The sequence below is a fragment of the Ursus maritimus genome, unplaced genomic scaffold (genome assembly GCF_017311325.1).
Source record: "Ursus maritimus isolate PB19 unplaced genomic scaffold, ASM1731132v1 scaffold_1, whole genome shotgun sequence".
NCBI classification, from domain to species: Eukaryota; Metazoa; Chordata; class Mammalia; order Carnivora; family Ursidae; genus Ursus; species Ursus maritimus.
In genome coordinates, this window is record NW_024423343.1 from 42,390,523 (window position 1) to 42,405,055 (window position 14,533).

The window sequence follows — 14,533 nt, forward strand, 5'->3', positions numbered from 1 at the left end:
CCTAGCCGCCTTAGAGTTTTGGCTTTCTCCTTCCCAAACAGAAGTGGTGCTGACTTCACATCTATGACTGGGAGAGAGGAAAAGAAAGAGGAGGTAAAGATTAGGGAGCTGTTAAGAGTTCAGGGAGTCTGTTTTCTGCAAAAGAAGCCCCAGGGTTTATAAGCTTTACATTTTTTACCTTACCGTAGTTTCACAACTCAGCTTGGATGACCTACTTGCCAGGGAGGGGCCAAGGGGCTCAGCACTTCCTTCCCCACCTGCTGGCCTGCCAATTACAAGTCTTGACATTCCTGCCTTTCCCGGTTGTACCCTAAGGGGCTAAAATAATACCTGACCAAAAGAAGTGCTTGGTAAATATTTATTAAATACGTGGAAGAATATAAATAAAATTAGCTCTGTAATTGTAATGTAAGTTTACAATTCTGTATCTCTAATGAAAGTATATACAATCCATTAAAATGTTCTTCTGTAGCAACTAAATCTATGAGTACTATCTTGTGGAATAGCCTACAATTGGCACCCACAGATGCTGACTTGCTGCTACCCTACTGAGTTACTATAAATCCCCCAATACACAAATCAGTCAAATATAATCAAACTTAAACATACCACTGAAGACAGGTAATATAGTTGACTCCCACGTTTCCTCATGCATTTTGGAGACAAAAATATGTGAAGTCAGATTAGGCCTGCCAAGAGATTTGTTTTTCTCTTCTTGTGCACATTTTATGTTCTTCTAAAATATCGTTTCATCTATTCAACTAAAAATTTTTGTGAGTCACTAAACAATCATAACATCTCTCTACTTTTTAACATTACTTATATTTTTCTAAAGATTAAAAAATTTTTATCAGTAATATTGGTAACATTTTTTCCTGCCTTTCTTTTCCAGTTTCAAGACCAACAGAAAGGGGGGACAAAGGTTATGTTCCATCTGTTTTTATACCCATTTCAACAATGTAAGTAGCCTTAGCCACATGTAAAATATCTCTCTTACTGAATTTATCTTTTTCAAAAAAAGGATTTCTACAGGAAATTTTAGGATAGAGCAGAGTACATATACCTGACAATAAAGCATTTTAATGCTCAATGTCCCATTTGCTTTAATACGTAAAGCTAGTTCAGGAAGCACCATAGTCTACCATGACTGGAATTACAAAGTTGCCTTTTTATATGCCGTATATTCCAGAGTACACTGAGTGCTCTGATTTCAAACAATGAATTAGGCATCTCAGTGAAACAAATAGATGAAACCCTAGAAATGAGTTCCTGACACAGTGTCACCAGAAGCTATTATTTTTAATCCTTTTCAACATGTACCTTGTTATCTCTTTAAGCCGAAGTGATTCAACTGAGCCACATTCTCCATCAGATCTTCTTCCCATGTCTCCAAGCGTATATGCAGTGCTGAGAGAAAACCTGAGTCCCACAACAATTGAAACGGCAGTATGTTCCCTTTCTTTTCCATTGCTGGTCAAGGGCACTCCTCATGAAGCAAATGTGGTACCTGTTAATCAAAGGGGCTGAAGTTCTGCCTGAGAAGTGAGAAAACACTTTTGTTGGACCAAATCCATGAGCATAACACTGGGTGTGTCTGTATGTTCCTGTGGGTCACTGGTATGGGCATTGAAAACAGACATCTTCACCATTTGAACTGCTTTAAGTTCTTTCCATCAAAAGCCATCAAGGGGCAAAGTATTCCTCTTCTTCACTCACGTACACTTTGTCGCTACTTCTACCATTTGCTGTACCACTCCCCACCACTCTCCCACTTTAGTAGACAATGTATATTAGTCACTATTTATAAGCCTAGTTCAATATTTATTTTAGTTCAAGAACCACAAATTCCAATTTTTCTTAATTTTTACTTGCATTATTAGTCCTGTCCCAGGAGCTTCTTCAAGTAGTACGTGGTTTACAGTTAGTAGCAGCATAATAATACTCTCCTGAGAACTTAATCTCAATCTTAAACGCAATAATGTGATTTAGGATGCATCCTATCTATTATTATTCCTCAGTACTATCAAGTGATTCAATTTACATCCAGATGAACATACTAGAATATTAGAATCTTGGAGGGACCCTGAGCCCCAAGAAATTTGTATGTTGGGTGTTGGGGAAGAAAATGTTTACTTTACCCTTAAAAGTGCTTTTGGCTGATCAAAGAATTAAATTGACATGAAACAGATTAATAAGAGAAAATCAAATAATTACTAACTAAATAAAGTACTAACGGGGGGGCATAAGAATATGAGGCCCACAGACAAGCAATTGAGGCTTACATGCCATTCTGAGCTAAGGAGAAGGGGCTGGGATCTGGGACTTCAAAGGGATTGAAGACAATTCACGGGAAGATGAAAAAGAGTAAATATTCCATTTGTTTAAAATGTTTGCTGGGCCATACAGAAACAATGGGGGCACAGAGAAGAATTTTAACTAGCAAACTTTGTTAAGTTCCTCCCTGTCTACCACACCTAATTCATATTATACTGTAGTTATCGATGGTGGTAACTCCCTTCCTGGAGCCAGATCCTCTATCTAAATTCTTTTAGACAGTTAGGGGGAAGGTCAAAGTTTCTTCCTAGCTTTTTGTTTCTTAAGAATAATCAGCCTAAAATAATCTACATGCTAAAAAGACGCATTTTAGGGTGGCAAATTTTTGCTCCTCTACACGGGTTATAAACCAAGTGAGTTGTAGTCCTCTCAAAGATTTCCAGGGATGGAAAACCCATAGTCCCTTTTGATAGCTTATTCCAGTGTTGGTTGTCTTAAATCATTAGTTATAAGAACTTCTGCTACATTTTGCACGCATTTCCTCACTACGTTTTTGTGGGATGAAATTTGTGAATACTGAACAGTTAAGTGGTAGAAAGATTGTGAAGTTGTTAGTATACAAAAGGGTGTTTACCTAAAAAATTATGACTTATTTGCAAAAACCAATAGCTTCTTCAAAAGTCATTTTCATTTTCCAATTTTAGATGAAGTCTCCGTATCCTGCTGAATGACAGGATAAACTCTTGACACTCAAAAGGAAGCAAATGAAAAGCTTAAGGACTGATCTTTGCCAACAATCATATCTTATTTCTTCAGCTTTGTATATACCAGGTTCCAGAAAATGGTTGAAGTCTGAAGCTCTCCTCTCACTGGCATGACACCACCAATTGGGAATGTCCTGATTGAAATGCTAAAAACCAAAGCTTCAGATAAACTTGCAAGATAAGACACTTTAAGAAACCAGTGTCAATATAACATTAACAGAAGACTCGCTTGTGTTTGTTTCATTTTTTATTTTGTTACTTACATGTTACTTACAATTTTGTCTCTAGAAGGATTAAGTCTTAAGATTTCAGAATAGGTCAAGAATGACACAGTCACACCTACATCACTCAAAACCCAGCAAGAAGACCTGAGAGAAAAGCCAAATAAGCTAATGTCCTGAGTTCTAGCAGGTAAAAGCCATCAGCTATCTGGAACTATCTGGAACTACCAGATAGTTCCCTCTGGAGGACCCCCCTCTAACTTCTTCCACCTACCTTCTGTCCCTGAGGCAAGTCAAACAGGGAGAAGCTAATGTTTAACGGAAAAGATGTCAAAAAAAAAAAAAAGTTTTTAATATAACCTGCCTCCTCAGAGAGATTCCATCTTACCAATCAAATCCTTTATACCCACTCACATGTGCCCACTGGATCATCTATTTTTCTTCCAGAGGCAAACTCTGGACCTGCCCCAAGGCCAGTTCCCTTATTCTTTCACAAGCTCCTGATAGTACTTTTTTTTTTTTTTTAGGATTTTATTTATTTATTTGAGAGAGAGAAAGCAAAAGGGAGAGAGAGAGGGAGAAGCAGGCTCCCCACTGAGCAAGAGCCTGATGCGGGGCTCAATCCCAGGACCCTGAGATCAAGACCCGAGCCAAAGGCAGGCACTTAACAGACTGAGCCACGAGGCGCCCCTTCCGATAGTACTCTTAAGGTCAAGGTGTCTGTTGGGTGGAGGACCACGAGGCTAACTTGAGGTGCATTCTCCTAGATCTCCTCTACATGCCCAATTTTCTGCAATTCAAATATATCAATTGAGAGCAAAAGGAGAGGAAATAATCATAAACCTGGTTTAAAGTTATTATATTTTGATTGATGTTTTGAATTATAAAGAGGTAATCTCCTACCAGGATACACTCAAACAATTGGACTTAGAAGCCAAAGAAGGTTGCAGAAGCTTTTCATTCCCTGGAATATACATATTAAAAGTATTTTGCACTCTTATTCAGCAAAATTTTTAAAAAACTCAATATAGAGCCTGGTAGCAGAATGTCAAGTTTTCATATGTGATCTCAACTATCATTGTTATTTGAAGGCAGACAATACAAGGACATCTGTAGTTTGCTCCCTATAATAGAGGCAGAGGCCATGTAGTAAGAATGAGTTCAGTAAGTGACTATTTGTACTTAGATTCAGAAAATCAAAACCAAGTTCTTGCTCACAGTGTAGAGTTAGTTCCCAAGAATGTGAGTCTTACATTCTGGAAATCATCTTCGTGAGAGTAATGGGATTTTGTCAGGGGATTCCTGGAGATACCTGTTTAGTTGAGGATAACGAGTGCCACGTGAGAGAAGTACAATGAACGGGAAGGGAATTTAGATCACATTTCCACCAAATCCTCCCACCAAATTTTTTTTTTCTCACAATTGGCAGCAAATAAGTAGCATTTAATGAAATAAAATATAGATTTATTTTTATTTTTTAAAGATTTTATTTATTTGACAGAGGCAGCAAGAGAGGGAACACAAGCAGGGGGAGTGGGAGAGGGAGAAGCAGGCTACCCACTGAGCAGGCAGCCCGATGCGAGGCTCGATCCCAGAACGCTGGGATCATGACCTGAGCTGAAGGAAGACGCTTAACGACTGAGCCACCCAGGTGTCCCTAGATTTATTTTTTAAATCCCATTTTCACTGCTCCCCTCACCCATCCCAGACCAATCACAGATGTCCATTTTGCTAATCCCTTCTTAAATTCTTTTTCACATAGACTCACTTTGACCAACTGTACTGAATATCAGTGCCTTTATCAGGAATAAATGTTGAAAGAAGGCAGTGTCCAAGTGGATTTCCTCAAAATCTTAAGGTAGCAAGGAAGGCCCCCCCAAAACCCATAGGAATGAGTATACTTCTGGCAAACCCAAGGGATTTTTCTTTACCTCACATGTTTAGGAGGCCCAGAGCTCCCTGCAGAAGAAGGAACAGAATTAGAGGTCAAACCAATTACTGCTATACTCTAACAGCAGATAACTATAGTCCAGACTTAGCAAACTGCCTCTGTGCACACACTTCAATTTCTGACAGATAATTTTCTTCTTTTTTCAAATTGACCATGAGCATCGATTGACTGCTTGCATTCATTTTTAAAAGATTTATTTGAGAGAGAGAGTGTGTGTGTTTGTGTGTGTGTGGGCACAAGTTGGGGAGGGGCAGAGGGGGAGAATCTTCAAGCAGACTCCCCACTGAGTGTGGAGACCGACACAGGGCTCAATCCCAGGACATGGATATCATGACCTGAACTGAAACCAAAACTTGGCCGCTTAACCGACTGAACCACCCAGGCGCCCCTGATTGCTTACATTTTTTAAAGTCTGGCTAGAGGAAGTATAATATACACATAATAAAATTCACCCTTTTCTGACAAACCCATACAGTTGTGTAACCACCACTGTGAGACCTAGAACATTTTCACCAGAGTCCTCAAAGAGGACACTCTACAAACATGACGAAGGACACGCTCTGCAACATCCCTAGAGTCAACACCAAACAATTCTATGCAGCTTCCTATGTAGACAGAGGGCGCTATTGAAAATAAATCACATCATTTCACCCCCTGTTTATAATCTTTGTATGGCTTCTGGTGCTCTGCATCAGCAGGTCTTACCCGGCATGTATGGATAGAATTCTGGAGGTTCATGAGTTTGGATGGCAAACGTCAGTCTATTTTTACAGACTTCTAATTGAAACTTAGAATTTCCTTTAATTAGGAGTAAAGTCAACAAACCATGACCCACACATTTTTGTCACATTACAGTTGTTACAATTATCTCAAACTATGGCTTATGCTAAGCACACTTTTGAAATTGCATTCATCAGACCTGCTGCGAGATCTTATTTAATGCCATTAACGAGCGTTTATATCACTATGTCACAAAGTTAGTTTTAATATTTTGATATCTGCATTTCAGTGTAGCAGGTTTTCTATTTAATCTCATGTATTTTATTTTATTCAACTAAAAACATTACTCTTTGAAGGAGTTCATGGGACTGCCAAAGGGGCCCATGGCCAAAACTTAAGAATCCCAGCTCTGGATGATGACCATAATTCTCAACAGATCTTTCCAAAGTCATACATCGTTTAGTCTCTTCTTAGTCTTCAACTCGTCTCTCATCACCTCCCCCAACAACAGCTTCTCATCCTGCAAAACACACACACAAGACTGAACTACTTTCAGTTTCTTTGATGGCCTGGGCTCCCTCCGCCTTTCCTCCACTGCATCCTCTCAATTCTCTAACCCCATCCCTGCCACCTGGATAACGTTCACACATCCTTCAGGTTCTAGAAAGTCTTCGCCCCCCCCTCCACGGGCACACCTGTATGACTCAGGTCACTTCACGCCTCCTCCAGATGCTCTAGATCTCCCAGTACCATTCCTACCACCTTTGTTGTAAAGGCTTATCAGCGTCTTCTTCATTAGACTCTAAGCAAGCTCTGTATGTACAGGGACCAAGAAGACTTTGTTCACAGTTCTAGCCCTAAAATCTAACACATTCTGCCCCTGAATAAGTATTTGTTAATGATTTAATGTTTGAGCACACAGAGGTCAGTAATCGGTTCCTTTCTGCCTGCAAGACTAAGCTAAATTGTCTTTACAATCCTACAAATTCTAAAATTATGGAATAGTCACTAATACTACACTTCAAACTGATTAACCAAACATGCTTGCTACTGCTTCCCCTCTACTCCACCTCATTCATAATTTCCAGACTCTGTAGAAATGCTCTGGATTAGAATGTCTGATTATTAACTCATTCTAATTTCCCATTAATTTAGATATCTTCTATGTGCCTAACATCCCAGACATCTGCCCATGCACAGATGAACCAAGTGCTCTTTCAATTTCCCTTATTTCCACCTTTATTGAACTCATTGCCTTTACACTCCTACCCTGGGTAAAAGCCTTACACAACACTCTCTCACATTAGGCTTGAAAGTCATTCACTTAGATGCCTCATAGAGCGCTGCCAACAGGAAGAAGCCCGGAGGCTGTCTAGATAGGGTGGAGATGGGAGAGAGGTTGGAAAGGGTGTGGAGGAGTGGTGCTCTCATTAAAATCCTTCAGGGAGTTTTTCAGAATACACATGCTCTTTATTCTCCTCCCCTCAAGTCTAGCTCAATAGGTCTAGAGCCAGTGTTGAGGTCTGAATGGTTGAATTCACCTGTGATTCCTCATTCCAGTATTGGTCAAGGTGTGATGCACTCATAAAAAAAAATGAGATTGTGTATCAGGGACTGCCTTTCTCAACTTGGGTTTCCCATCTGAACCATAAGCCACAGTCAGTGATTTCCTTGACTGTTTTCTCAGTTGTCCCAAGAGAGACAGTAATTCATACACAGATGCCTCAGGGCGCTAGGCTTGGAACCCAAGATGAGGCAGGCTGTCACAGCACCAAGTCCCTCCTGTTGTGAGGAGAGATGAAAACAGACAAATAATAAATGACAAATTTAATAAGTACTATGAAGACTATATAGAGTAGCTGCAAGCAGTGGTTAGTGAAGGTCTCTCTGGAGAGAGATCTGATCTGAGACCTAAAGAATGAGAAGGAGCAAGTCCATGGACACAGCCAGGAACACAGCATCCTAAAAGAACAGCACATACATGAGACCCTGGCCGATAAAATCTTGAGTACTTGAGGAACAGAAGGAGGCCACAGGGAGGGTAACGTGGTGAGGCATGGAATGACATGAGTAGGAGAGAGGGGCAAGACCACATCATGTAGGACTCTATAGGAAAAGCTGAAGGCTCTGGATTTTATTGCAAGTGCTATAGGAAGGAGTGGTGTTATTGTTTTTGTTCCTTCATTATCTAAGTTTTCATCTGTTTTAAGTAAATATGTAAAAAGGTTTCTATGGGAGAACTCTCCTTTCCTTCGATTTCACACTAACTTCATTAGTGTGCAACCTGAGCAGTTGCCCAGGGCCAGCACTCACAAGGACTCCATGCTTGGTTTAATGCCCTACTATTGCCTTCTTGAAATTCTTATAATTTTTGAATAAGGGACTCCATATTTTCATTTTGCACTGGGCCCTGCAAATTATATAGCCTGTCCTGTCCTTCAAACAGCGGAAAATCAATGTCCATTTGCACTGTGGGAATTATGTAAAGAGCACTTGCTGGGGTGTTTGTTGCAGCCACAGGGACAAGGGGTCACTCTCACATGAAACTGGAGGCTGTGGTATAGTAAGATGGATCCCTTCACACACTGAAGTCCTAGGTTGGTACCTATGTCACCCTAAGAAGTTAGTATCCTTTGCTAGTGATGGCGCTGAGCCCAAAGAGGCCTGTGCCTCCTGGAATCATTCAGTAAGTCACACAGATGGCAGGCAGGACCCAAACTATTTCTCCTGGGCCTGCCAAACTTCTGAAATCATTACACTCCTCCCCTACTCCCTCTGGTATAATCGCCATAAAGAAGAAGGCAGGGGGCAAGAAGATCCCAGGAGAAAAAGAAAAGCTCCTTTTGCATATATAGCAAAAGGACTCCTGAAGAACCAGCCGGCCCTCCACCTTCACCTTTACACCAGCTGGGGAAGGGTCAGAGCTTGAAAGACAGAAGGATCTGAGCGTGCGTACAGATTGTAGCGATGGAGAAGAGGGAGGAAAAAGGGTGGCCTCTAGGGTAAGAAGAAAGAAAAGGTAGAAGCAAGCGGAACGGTTAAGGTTTCCACCACCTTAAGGAATTAGAAAACATTCACTTTCCTCCTTCCAAAGTTAACGGGCACACACACACACACACACACCCCTTCTTCTTGTCCTGGGCCGCTACTCTCAGACTTACGCAGCTAGAAGGGCGCTGGGCAGGTGCCCACCGTCCGGGGGTAGCGTGCGCATCCCGTCTCACCGCTCCCACCCCCCACCCCCCCCCCCCCCCCCCCCGGAGGCATGGAAGTGCAACTTGAGCCGGCTGGCCGATCGTGGGGAAAATCCCCGAAGGAAAGCGCCTGCGTAACGCCTCCCCTGAGTCTATTTACTTTCGCTTTTCGGTTTCCTCCCAATTCTGCTCCTTCTCGCTCCAGGGCCGGTTCCCCGAAAGCACGTGGGACACTCTTCGAGCATTCGCGTCCCCTCCCCCCGCACGCCGGCCGGGCTGTTTTGGAACCATTTCAAACGGAAGACAATCTGCACTTTCCAGTGTACCGCATCCTGGGCCGGCATGGGCTGCTGTGCAGAAAGCCCTGGACTTCAACAGGTGTTCACAAGGGTGTTTGCACTATGAATTGGAATGTGCTCAGTATAGACAATTGTAGGGGGAAAAAAAAGAAAAAAATTATATAGTAATCCACCACTCAGAAACTTAAACATTGTCAAATATTTTCCCTCCGTCTCCCCCTTTCCCATTCTCTCTGAGCGTTCCATGTATTTACATTTCTATATATTCTTACAGTAATAGAATGTTTTCTTTCCTGCATTTTAATTTAATTTTATACATGGATATTTTCCAATAACTAAATAGTCTTTGAAGGCATAACTTTCATATTCTAGCATATGAATATAAAAAAAGAACTAGGGAGAATTTTAGAAATCTTTTAATCCCGTTGTATTAACAGATTAGCAAATACAGTTTACCCTGATTAAGTGTAATTCCTACTATTGGATATAAGTTACCAACTTTACTACAATATTGGAAAAATATGTCTAAAATGTAATATTGTATCGTAGATTTTTTCCCATCAGATTTGTAGCTGCCATTTTGAAACAGACCAAGGCTATTAAGACAGAACACAGAGGGAGTACGTTTTTCACGGGTTCATAGGAACACACAGCACAGTGTACTGCTGGGGATTGAGAGACCCCAAGAAAAATATTCGTGGTGGGGGCAGGGCAATGGTCCTGCACCACCTGAGAAATTCCATTTTGTAACTCAGTAGTAGGATGCTTTGCTTTCCTCCGTAAGGTCTGAGTCAGTGATCTGCTACAGAGCAAACCAAACTCCCCTCAAAACTCAGTGGGGATAAAGCTACAAGTGTTTATCACTGCCTGTGAGTCTGCGGTAGACTGGGCAGTTCAGCTCATCTGGGTCAGGTCTCTGATCTTGCTGTCTCACAGGTCTGAGGCCTAAGCCCTGACAGCCGCACCCTTCAGCTGTGTTCTGCGTGCTCTGTGCACTCTCTTATGCTGCAGCGGGCTAGGCTGACTGGCCTTGGAGGCAGGGCAGGGTTTGTGGAGGGGAGTACTGCAAGGCCCTTTGAGGCCTAGACTCAGAATGGCACAATGTCACATCTGCTGTATAATGTTGGTCAAAGCAAGTCACAAGCCAGCCCAAATTCAAGGGGCGGGACAATAGTCCCCACCTGTTGCTGAAAGGAGCTACAGAGTCACATTGCCAAAGTGAGTAGATAAAAGGAAGGAATAATGTGGCCATTATTTTTTGTTTTTAGATTTTATTTATTTATTTGACAGAGAGAGACAGGGAGAGAGGGAACACAAGCAAGGGGAGTGTGAGAGGGGGAAGCAGGCTTCCCACCGAGCAGGGAGCCCGATGCTGGGATCATGACCTGAGCCTAAGGCAGATGCTTAACACCTGAGCCACCCAAGTGCCCCTAATGGGGCCATTATTAAAAACAATCTACCAGGAGATCCTAATTTCTTCTAATGGGAATTATATAACTGATATCTATCTTTTTGCCTTGGTTTTTAAGCTGCATTGTAAACTTCATATTTATATCTATAGTTATTGTATATATAATTAAATAAATACAACCGAGTGATTAGAAATCAAAGAAGGGATGAATGAAGAACAGGAATGATACTATCTTCTCCAGGACTTCTCCAGGAAAAAATTGCTTCAAATTGGAGATCTGGGATGGTTTCTAAGAATCTTTCCACTGTAACATCATGTGAATTTATGAGTGCTTTCAATTACTCATCATAAAATGTGGTTTCTAGACTCCTCACCATCCTTGACTCTCCTTTAAATAAACACCAGCCAGGGGGTGGCAAGTAGTTTCATCTTACCTGCCATTTCTTATTGATTGTTAGTGACTTACCAGATACAGTGTTGAAAAGTATTCCCAAGCTGGGCACTGGCAGCAAAGAGCACCCTGTCATTTGTTGCCTTTAACAAACAAACAAACAAACAAACAAACAAACAAACAAATAACAGGTCTTTGCATTTACTGTGTTAAGTTTTATCTAGTTGGTTTCAGCACAGCAACATTCTACCTTTAGATAATTGAGACTTTTGATTCTGTCATCTATGAATTAGTCAGCTATTTCGGCCGGGGCGGGGGCGGGGGGGGGGATCTCAGGGTCTTACAACATTGACCACAAACAAACAGCTCTTACTCATGGGTGTGTGGGTAGGCTGTAGCAGTTCTGCTCCCGGTCGTAGGTTCAGGGGGGCTCTACACATCTTGGCACATAGGACCCAGGCTGGAGGAGCCGTGGCTGCTGGAACCTGCCATCTCCTAGTGCAGAGAAGGAGCGCATGAGGACAAGTCGATCACACAGAGCATTCGAAGTCTCAGGTTGGTTATACCTGAGTGTACCTCACATGCTTCTATTCCATGTTGGGCCAGAGTGAACCAGGGCAAGGAGTGGGAAGGGAAAGGAAAAAAGGATGTCAGTCATACTTACAAAATACAAATATAAATACATAAGCTTGCCCTCCTAGAACTTAGAATCTTGGAGGGAATAAGGCTTGGACACTTCAAAAGCCATAATATAGGGAGTCTATGGTGACTGTCAACATAAATGGAGACACTTATGTATCATATTATTTCAGAGACAAGATTAATCACCACCGGATGAGGTGTTTCCAGAAGGAGAATATAGGATTTGGGCTTAGTTTTAAAAATTGGGTAAAGATTTGATAAGGGAGTAAGGAGCAGTACTTGCCATTTAGTAAGTGCAATACTTGCCAATGGTATGAGCAAAGGGACAGAAACAGGAAAATTAAAAGCTTGGGGATGGGGGGAAAAAGAGAGGATAGAGTTTAGTTTGGGTAATGGGACAATGGGAGCCAAGGCTGGAAAGAGAGGTAAGGACATTCTGTGGAGGATCCAGACTAGCAGACAGAGTTTGTTTTTATCATAAATGCAATGCGAGTTGTCAAGGCTCTTGAGCAGGGACTGAGCGTATCAATGTGGTTAAAGTTTTGGAGAAATTAATTTGGCAAATACAGTGGAGAGGAAAGGGATGGGAAGAAGGTAGTCTGCCCAGTCTCTATTGTAGCATTCCAGTTCTGAAGCGCTGAGAGCTACAGTAGAGTATGGTCAATGACAGTATAGCGAAGGAGGATAAAGACATAGGGAAGGAGGCATCCATAGAACTTCATAACAAGTTCTGACTCTTCCTAGAGTCAGATTTTCTCAAACATTGTCTGGGCCCTAAATGTAGGTGAGTAGGAGGGGAAAGGCATTTTATAGTGGCCTGGCATCTCTTCTTATAGAAGGCAGCTACTTTGGTGCCAAGGGTCATCGCTATCACAGATCAGTACTGGCCTTGTAAGGTGAATATGTGACAGGAAGGAGTGTATAGATGTGGGAAGAGAAAAACATAATAGAAAGACATATAAGCATATCCATGGGAAATTATTTAGATAGTTTTCCTACCAAAGCTTGCCTTATTATTCAAGGCTTGATTCAAGTTCCATCTACTTGAAGGAGCCAATTTCTCTTATGGGCATACATTCCAATAAGATCAAATCTAGGCTGGCCTCTGGGATGCTACCAGGGGGAGTGCCATTTAAGCTAAGGTTTTAGCTAAGACATAAAAGATAAGTTAGCCAGAAAAGAGGTTGGGGGAAAGAGCCTCCAAGGGGCTTTCCAAATGGAGAACTGCTGGTGACAAGCCCTGAGTTTGGGGAAAGAGCTTGGCATATTCGAAAACAAAAATGCTGAAGTATGGAAGATAGGATTAGAGAAAGAGATAGGGGAACCAAGGCTTTGTAAGCTATATTAAGAAATTCGAGTTCTGTAAGAAAAGCCATCATGGGATTTTTCAAGTTGGCAAGCACATGATCTCCTTTGAAATTGAAAAAAAAAAAAAACCACTCAAACTGTTGTATGGAGAATGGATTAAAAGGGAATTAAAGGCAGGGTACCTGGCTGCCTCAGTTGGTAGGGCATGCAACTCTTGATCTCGGGACTGTGAGTTCAAGCCCCTTGTTGGGTGTAGAGATTACTAAGAAAATAAGTAAACTTTTAAAAAGGGGGGCAATTAAGAGCTTAAGTGAGGCAGCCATTTGGGACTCTACTGCAATAAACCAAATGAGAAAAAGTGGGGATGGTATGAGATGGAGAGAAGTTGATGAGACTTGAGGAATATTTAGCAAGAAGAATCAACAAGGCTTGAGGTCTAGGTGTGGGGGTTGAGGGAGAAGGCAACGTCAAAGATGACTCCTAGCTCTCTGACATATGCCAATTCTAGAAAAAAATGGCAGGTTTGAGGAGAAATGATGAGTTGGTTCTGAATATAACTAGTTTGCAGAACTTATCAGACCTCCAAGTGGAATGTCAATTGAGGACCATACATGTGGGTCTGGAACGTACAGGAGAGGTGTGGGCAGGATACACAGGTGTGGACAGGACACACATGTAGAAGCCCTTCACATCTAGAAGGAAATTGAAGCTGTGGGTGAAGTCATTGCAGGACAGCGTGCGAAATGTAGGTAAAACTGACCAACATCTGGACCCTGACAACCTTTAACGTTGAACAGTTTGGCCGTGGAGTGAGGCAGCGATGAAGAAAGAATACCATAGAGGTAGGAAGAAACAAGTCGCTGTTGTTTCATGGACAAGGAAGAAGTATTGAGAAATGGAGGTGTCAACTGCGCCAAACGTTTCTGAGTGGTCAAGTAAGGTGAGGGCAGAAAAAAAAAAAAAAACGGTCCCCTGGGTTTAACAACAAGCCAGTGAGCAGCTAAACTTAGCGTCGAGAATGACAAAGTTCCCACCTCTGTCCTCTGCCTTGGGTTCACAGATACGGGTTTCATGCAAGGTTCTCCAAGTTTGGGCCTCCTCTGCAAACACAGACTTCCTTTTAGTTGTTGTCTAAAATGTCTAGAGGTAACCGCCAACCGGCCGGGTTGCAACACAGAGCCGGCTTCACGTCACCTCCCACGGGGCCCTGCTCAAAGGCTAAGGAAGGACTCTGTGGGTTGGCGGTGCAGCGGTCCCCGGCGGGGAGGCAGCGCCCCTGCGGAACAGCCATGTTCGATTGGCCGCGCGCGGCAGCCGCCCGGTGATTGGCGGAGGCGGAAGGAGGCGGGGCGCCGGGA

At 42.3% G+C, this 14,533-nt stretch overlaps 2 protein-coding genes and 1 long non-coding RNA gene across 7 annotated transcripts in view; 2 read left to right on the forward strand and 1 right to left on the reverse strand.

The window, feature by feature from the left end:
• The window catches only part of STAT4 (signal transducer and activator of transcription 4), an 86,001-nt gene extending 82,739 nt beyond the window's left edge, over positions 1 to 3,262 (forward strand). The window contains exons 22-24 of the mRNA XM_040642726.1: positions 893 to 959; positions 1,338 to 1,446; positions 2,979 to 3,262. Coding sequence (XP_040498660.1) covers positions 893 to 959; positions 1,338 to 1,446; positions 2,979 to 3,005 — 203 coding nt within the window. The 3' untranslated portion in view covers positions 3,006 to 3,262. The remainder of the gene's footprint in view (positions 1 to 892; positions 960 to 1,337; positions 1,447 to 2,978) is intronic.
• A 2,729-nt stretch (positions 3,263 to 5,991) lies between these two features.
• Positions 5,992 to 14,393, reverse strand: LOC121105529. Its single transcript, XR_005838091.1, has 5 exons — positions 14,210 to 14,393; positions 11,599 to 11,720; positions 11,301 to 11,368; positions 9,285 to 9,540; positions 5,992 to 6,450 (listed from the first exon to the last, which is right to left on the reverse strand). It is a non-coding gene; the product is annotated as an uncharacterized LOC121105529 (long non-coding RNA).
• STAT1 (signal transducer and activator of transcription 1) overlaps positions 11,642 to 14,533 on the forward strand; it is a 50,575-nt gene continuing 47,683 nt past the window's right edge. For all 5 annotated transcript variants that reach the window (XR_005838025.1, XR_005838027.1, XR_005838026.1 and 2 more), the window contains exon 1: positions 11,642 to 11,780. Coding sequence is in view for 2 of the 5 variants with exons in the window: in XM_040642644.1 (XP_040498578.1) it covers positions 11,741 to 11,780 (40 nt within the window). In the remaining 3 variants the exon portion in view is untranslated. The remainder of the gene's footprint in view (positions 11,781 to 14,533) is intronic.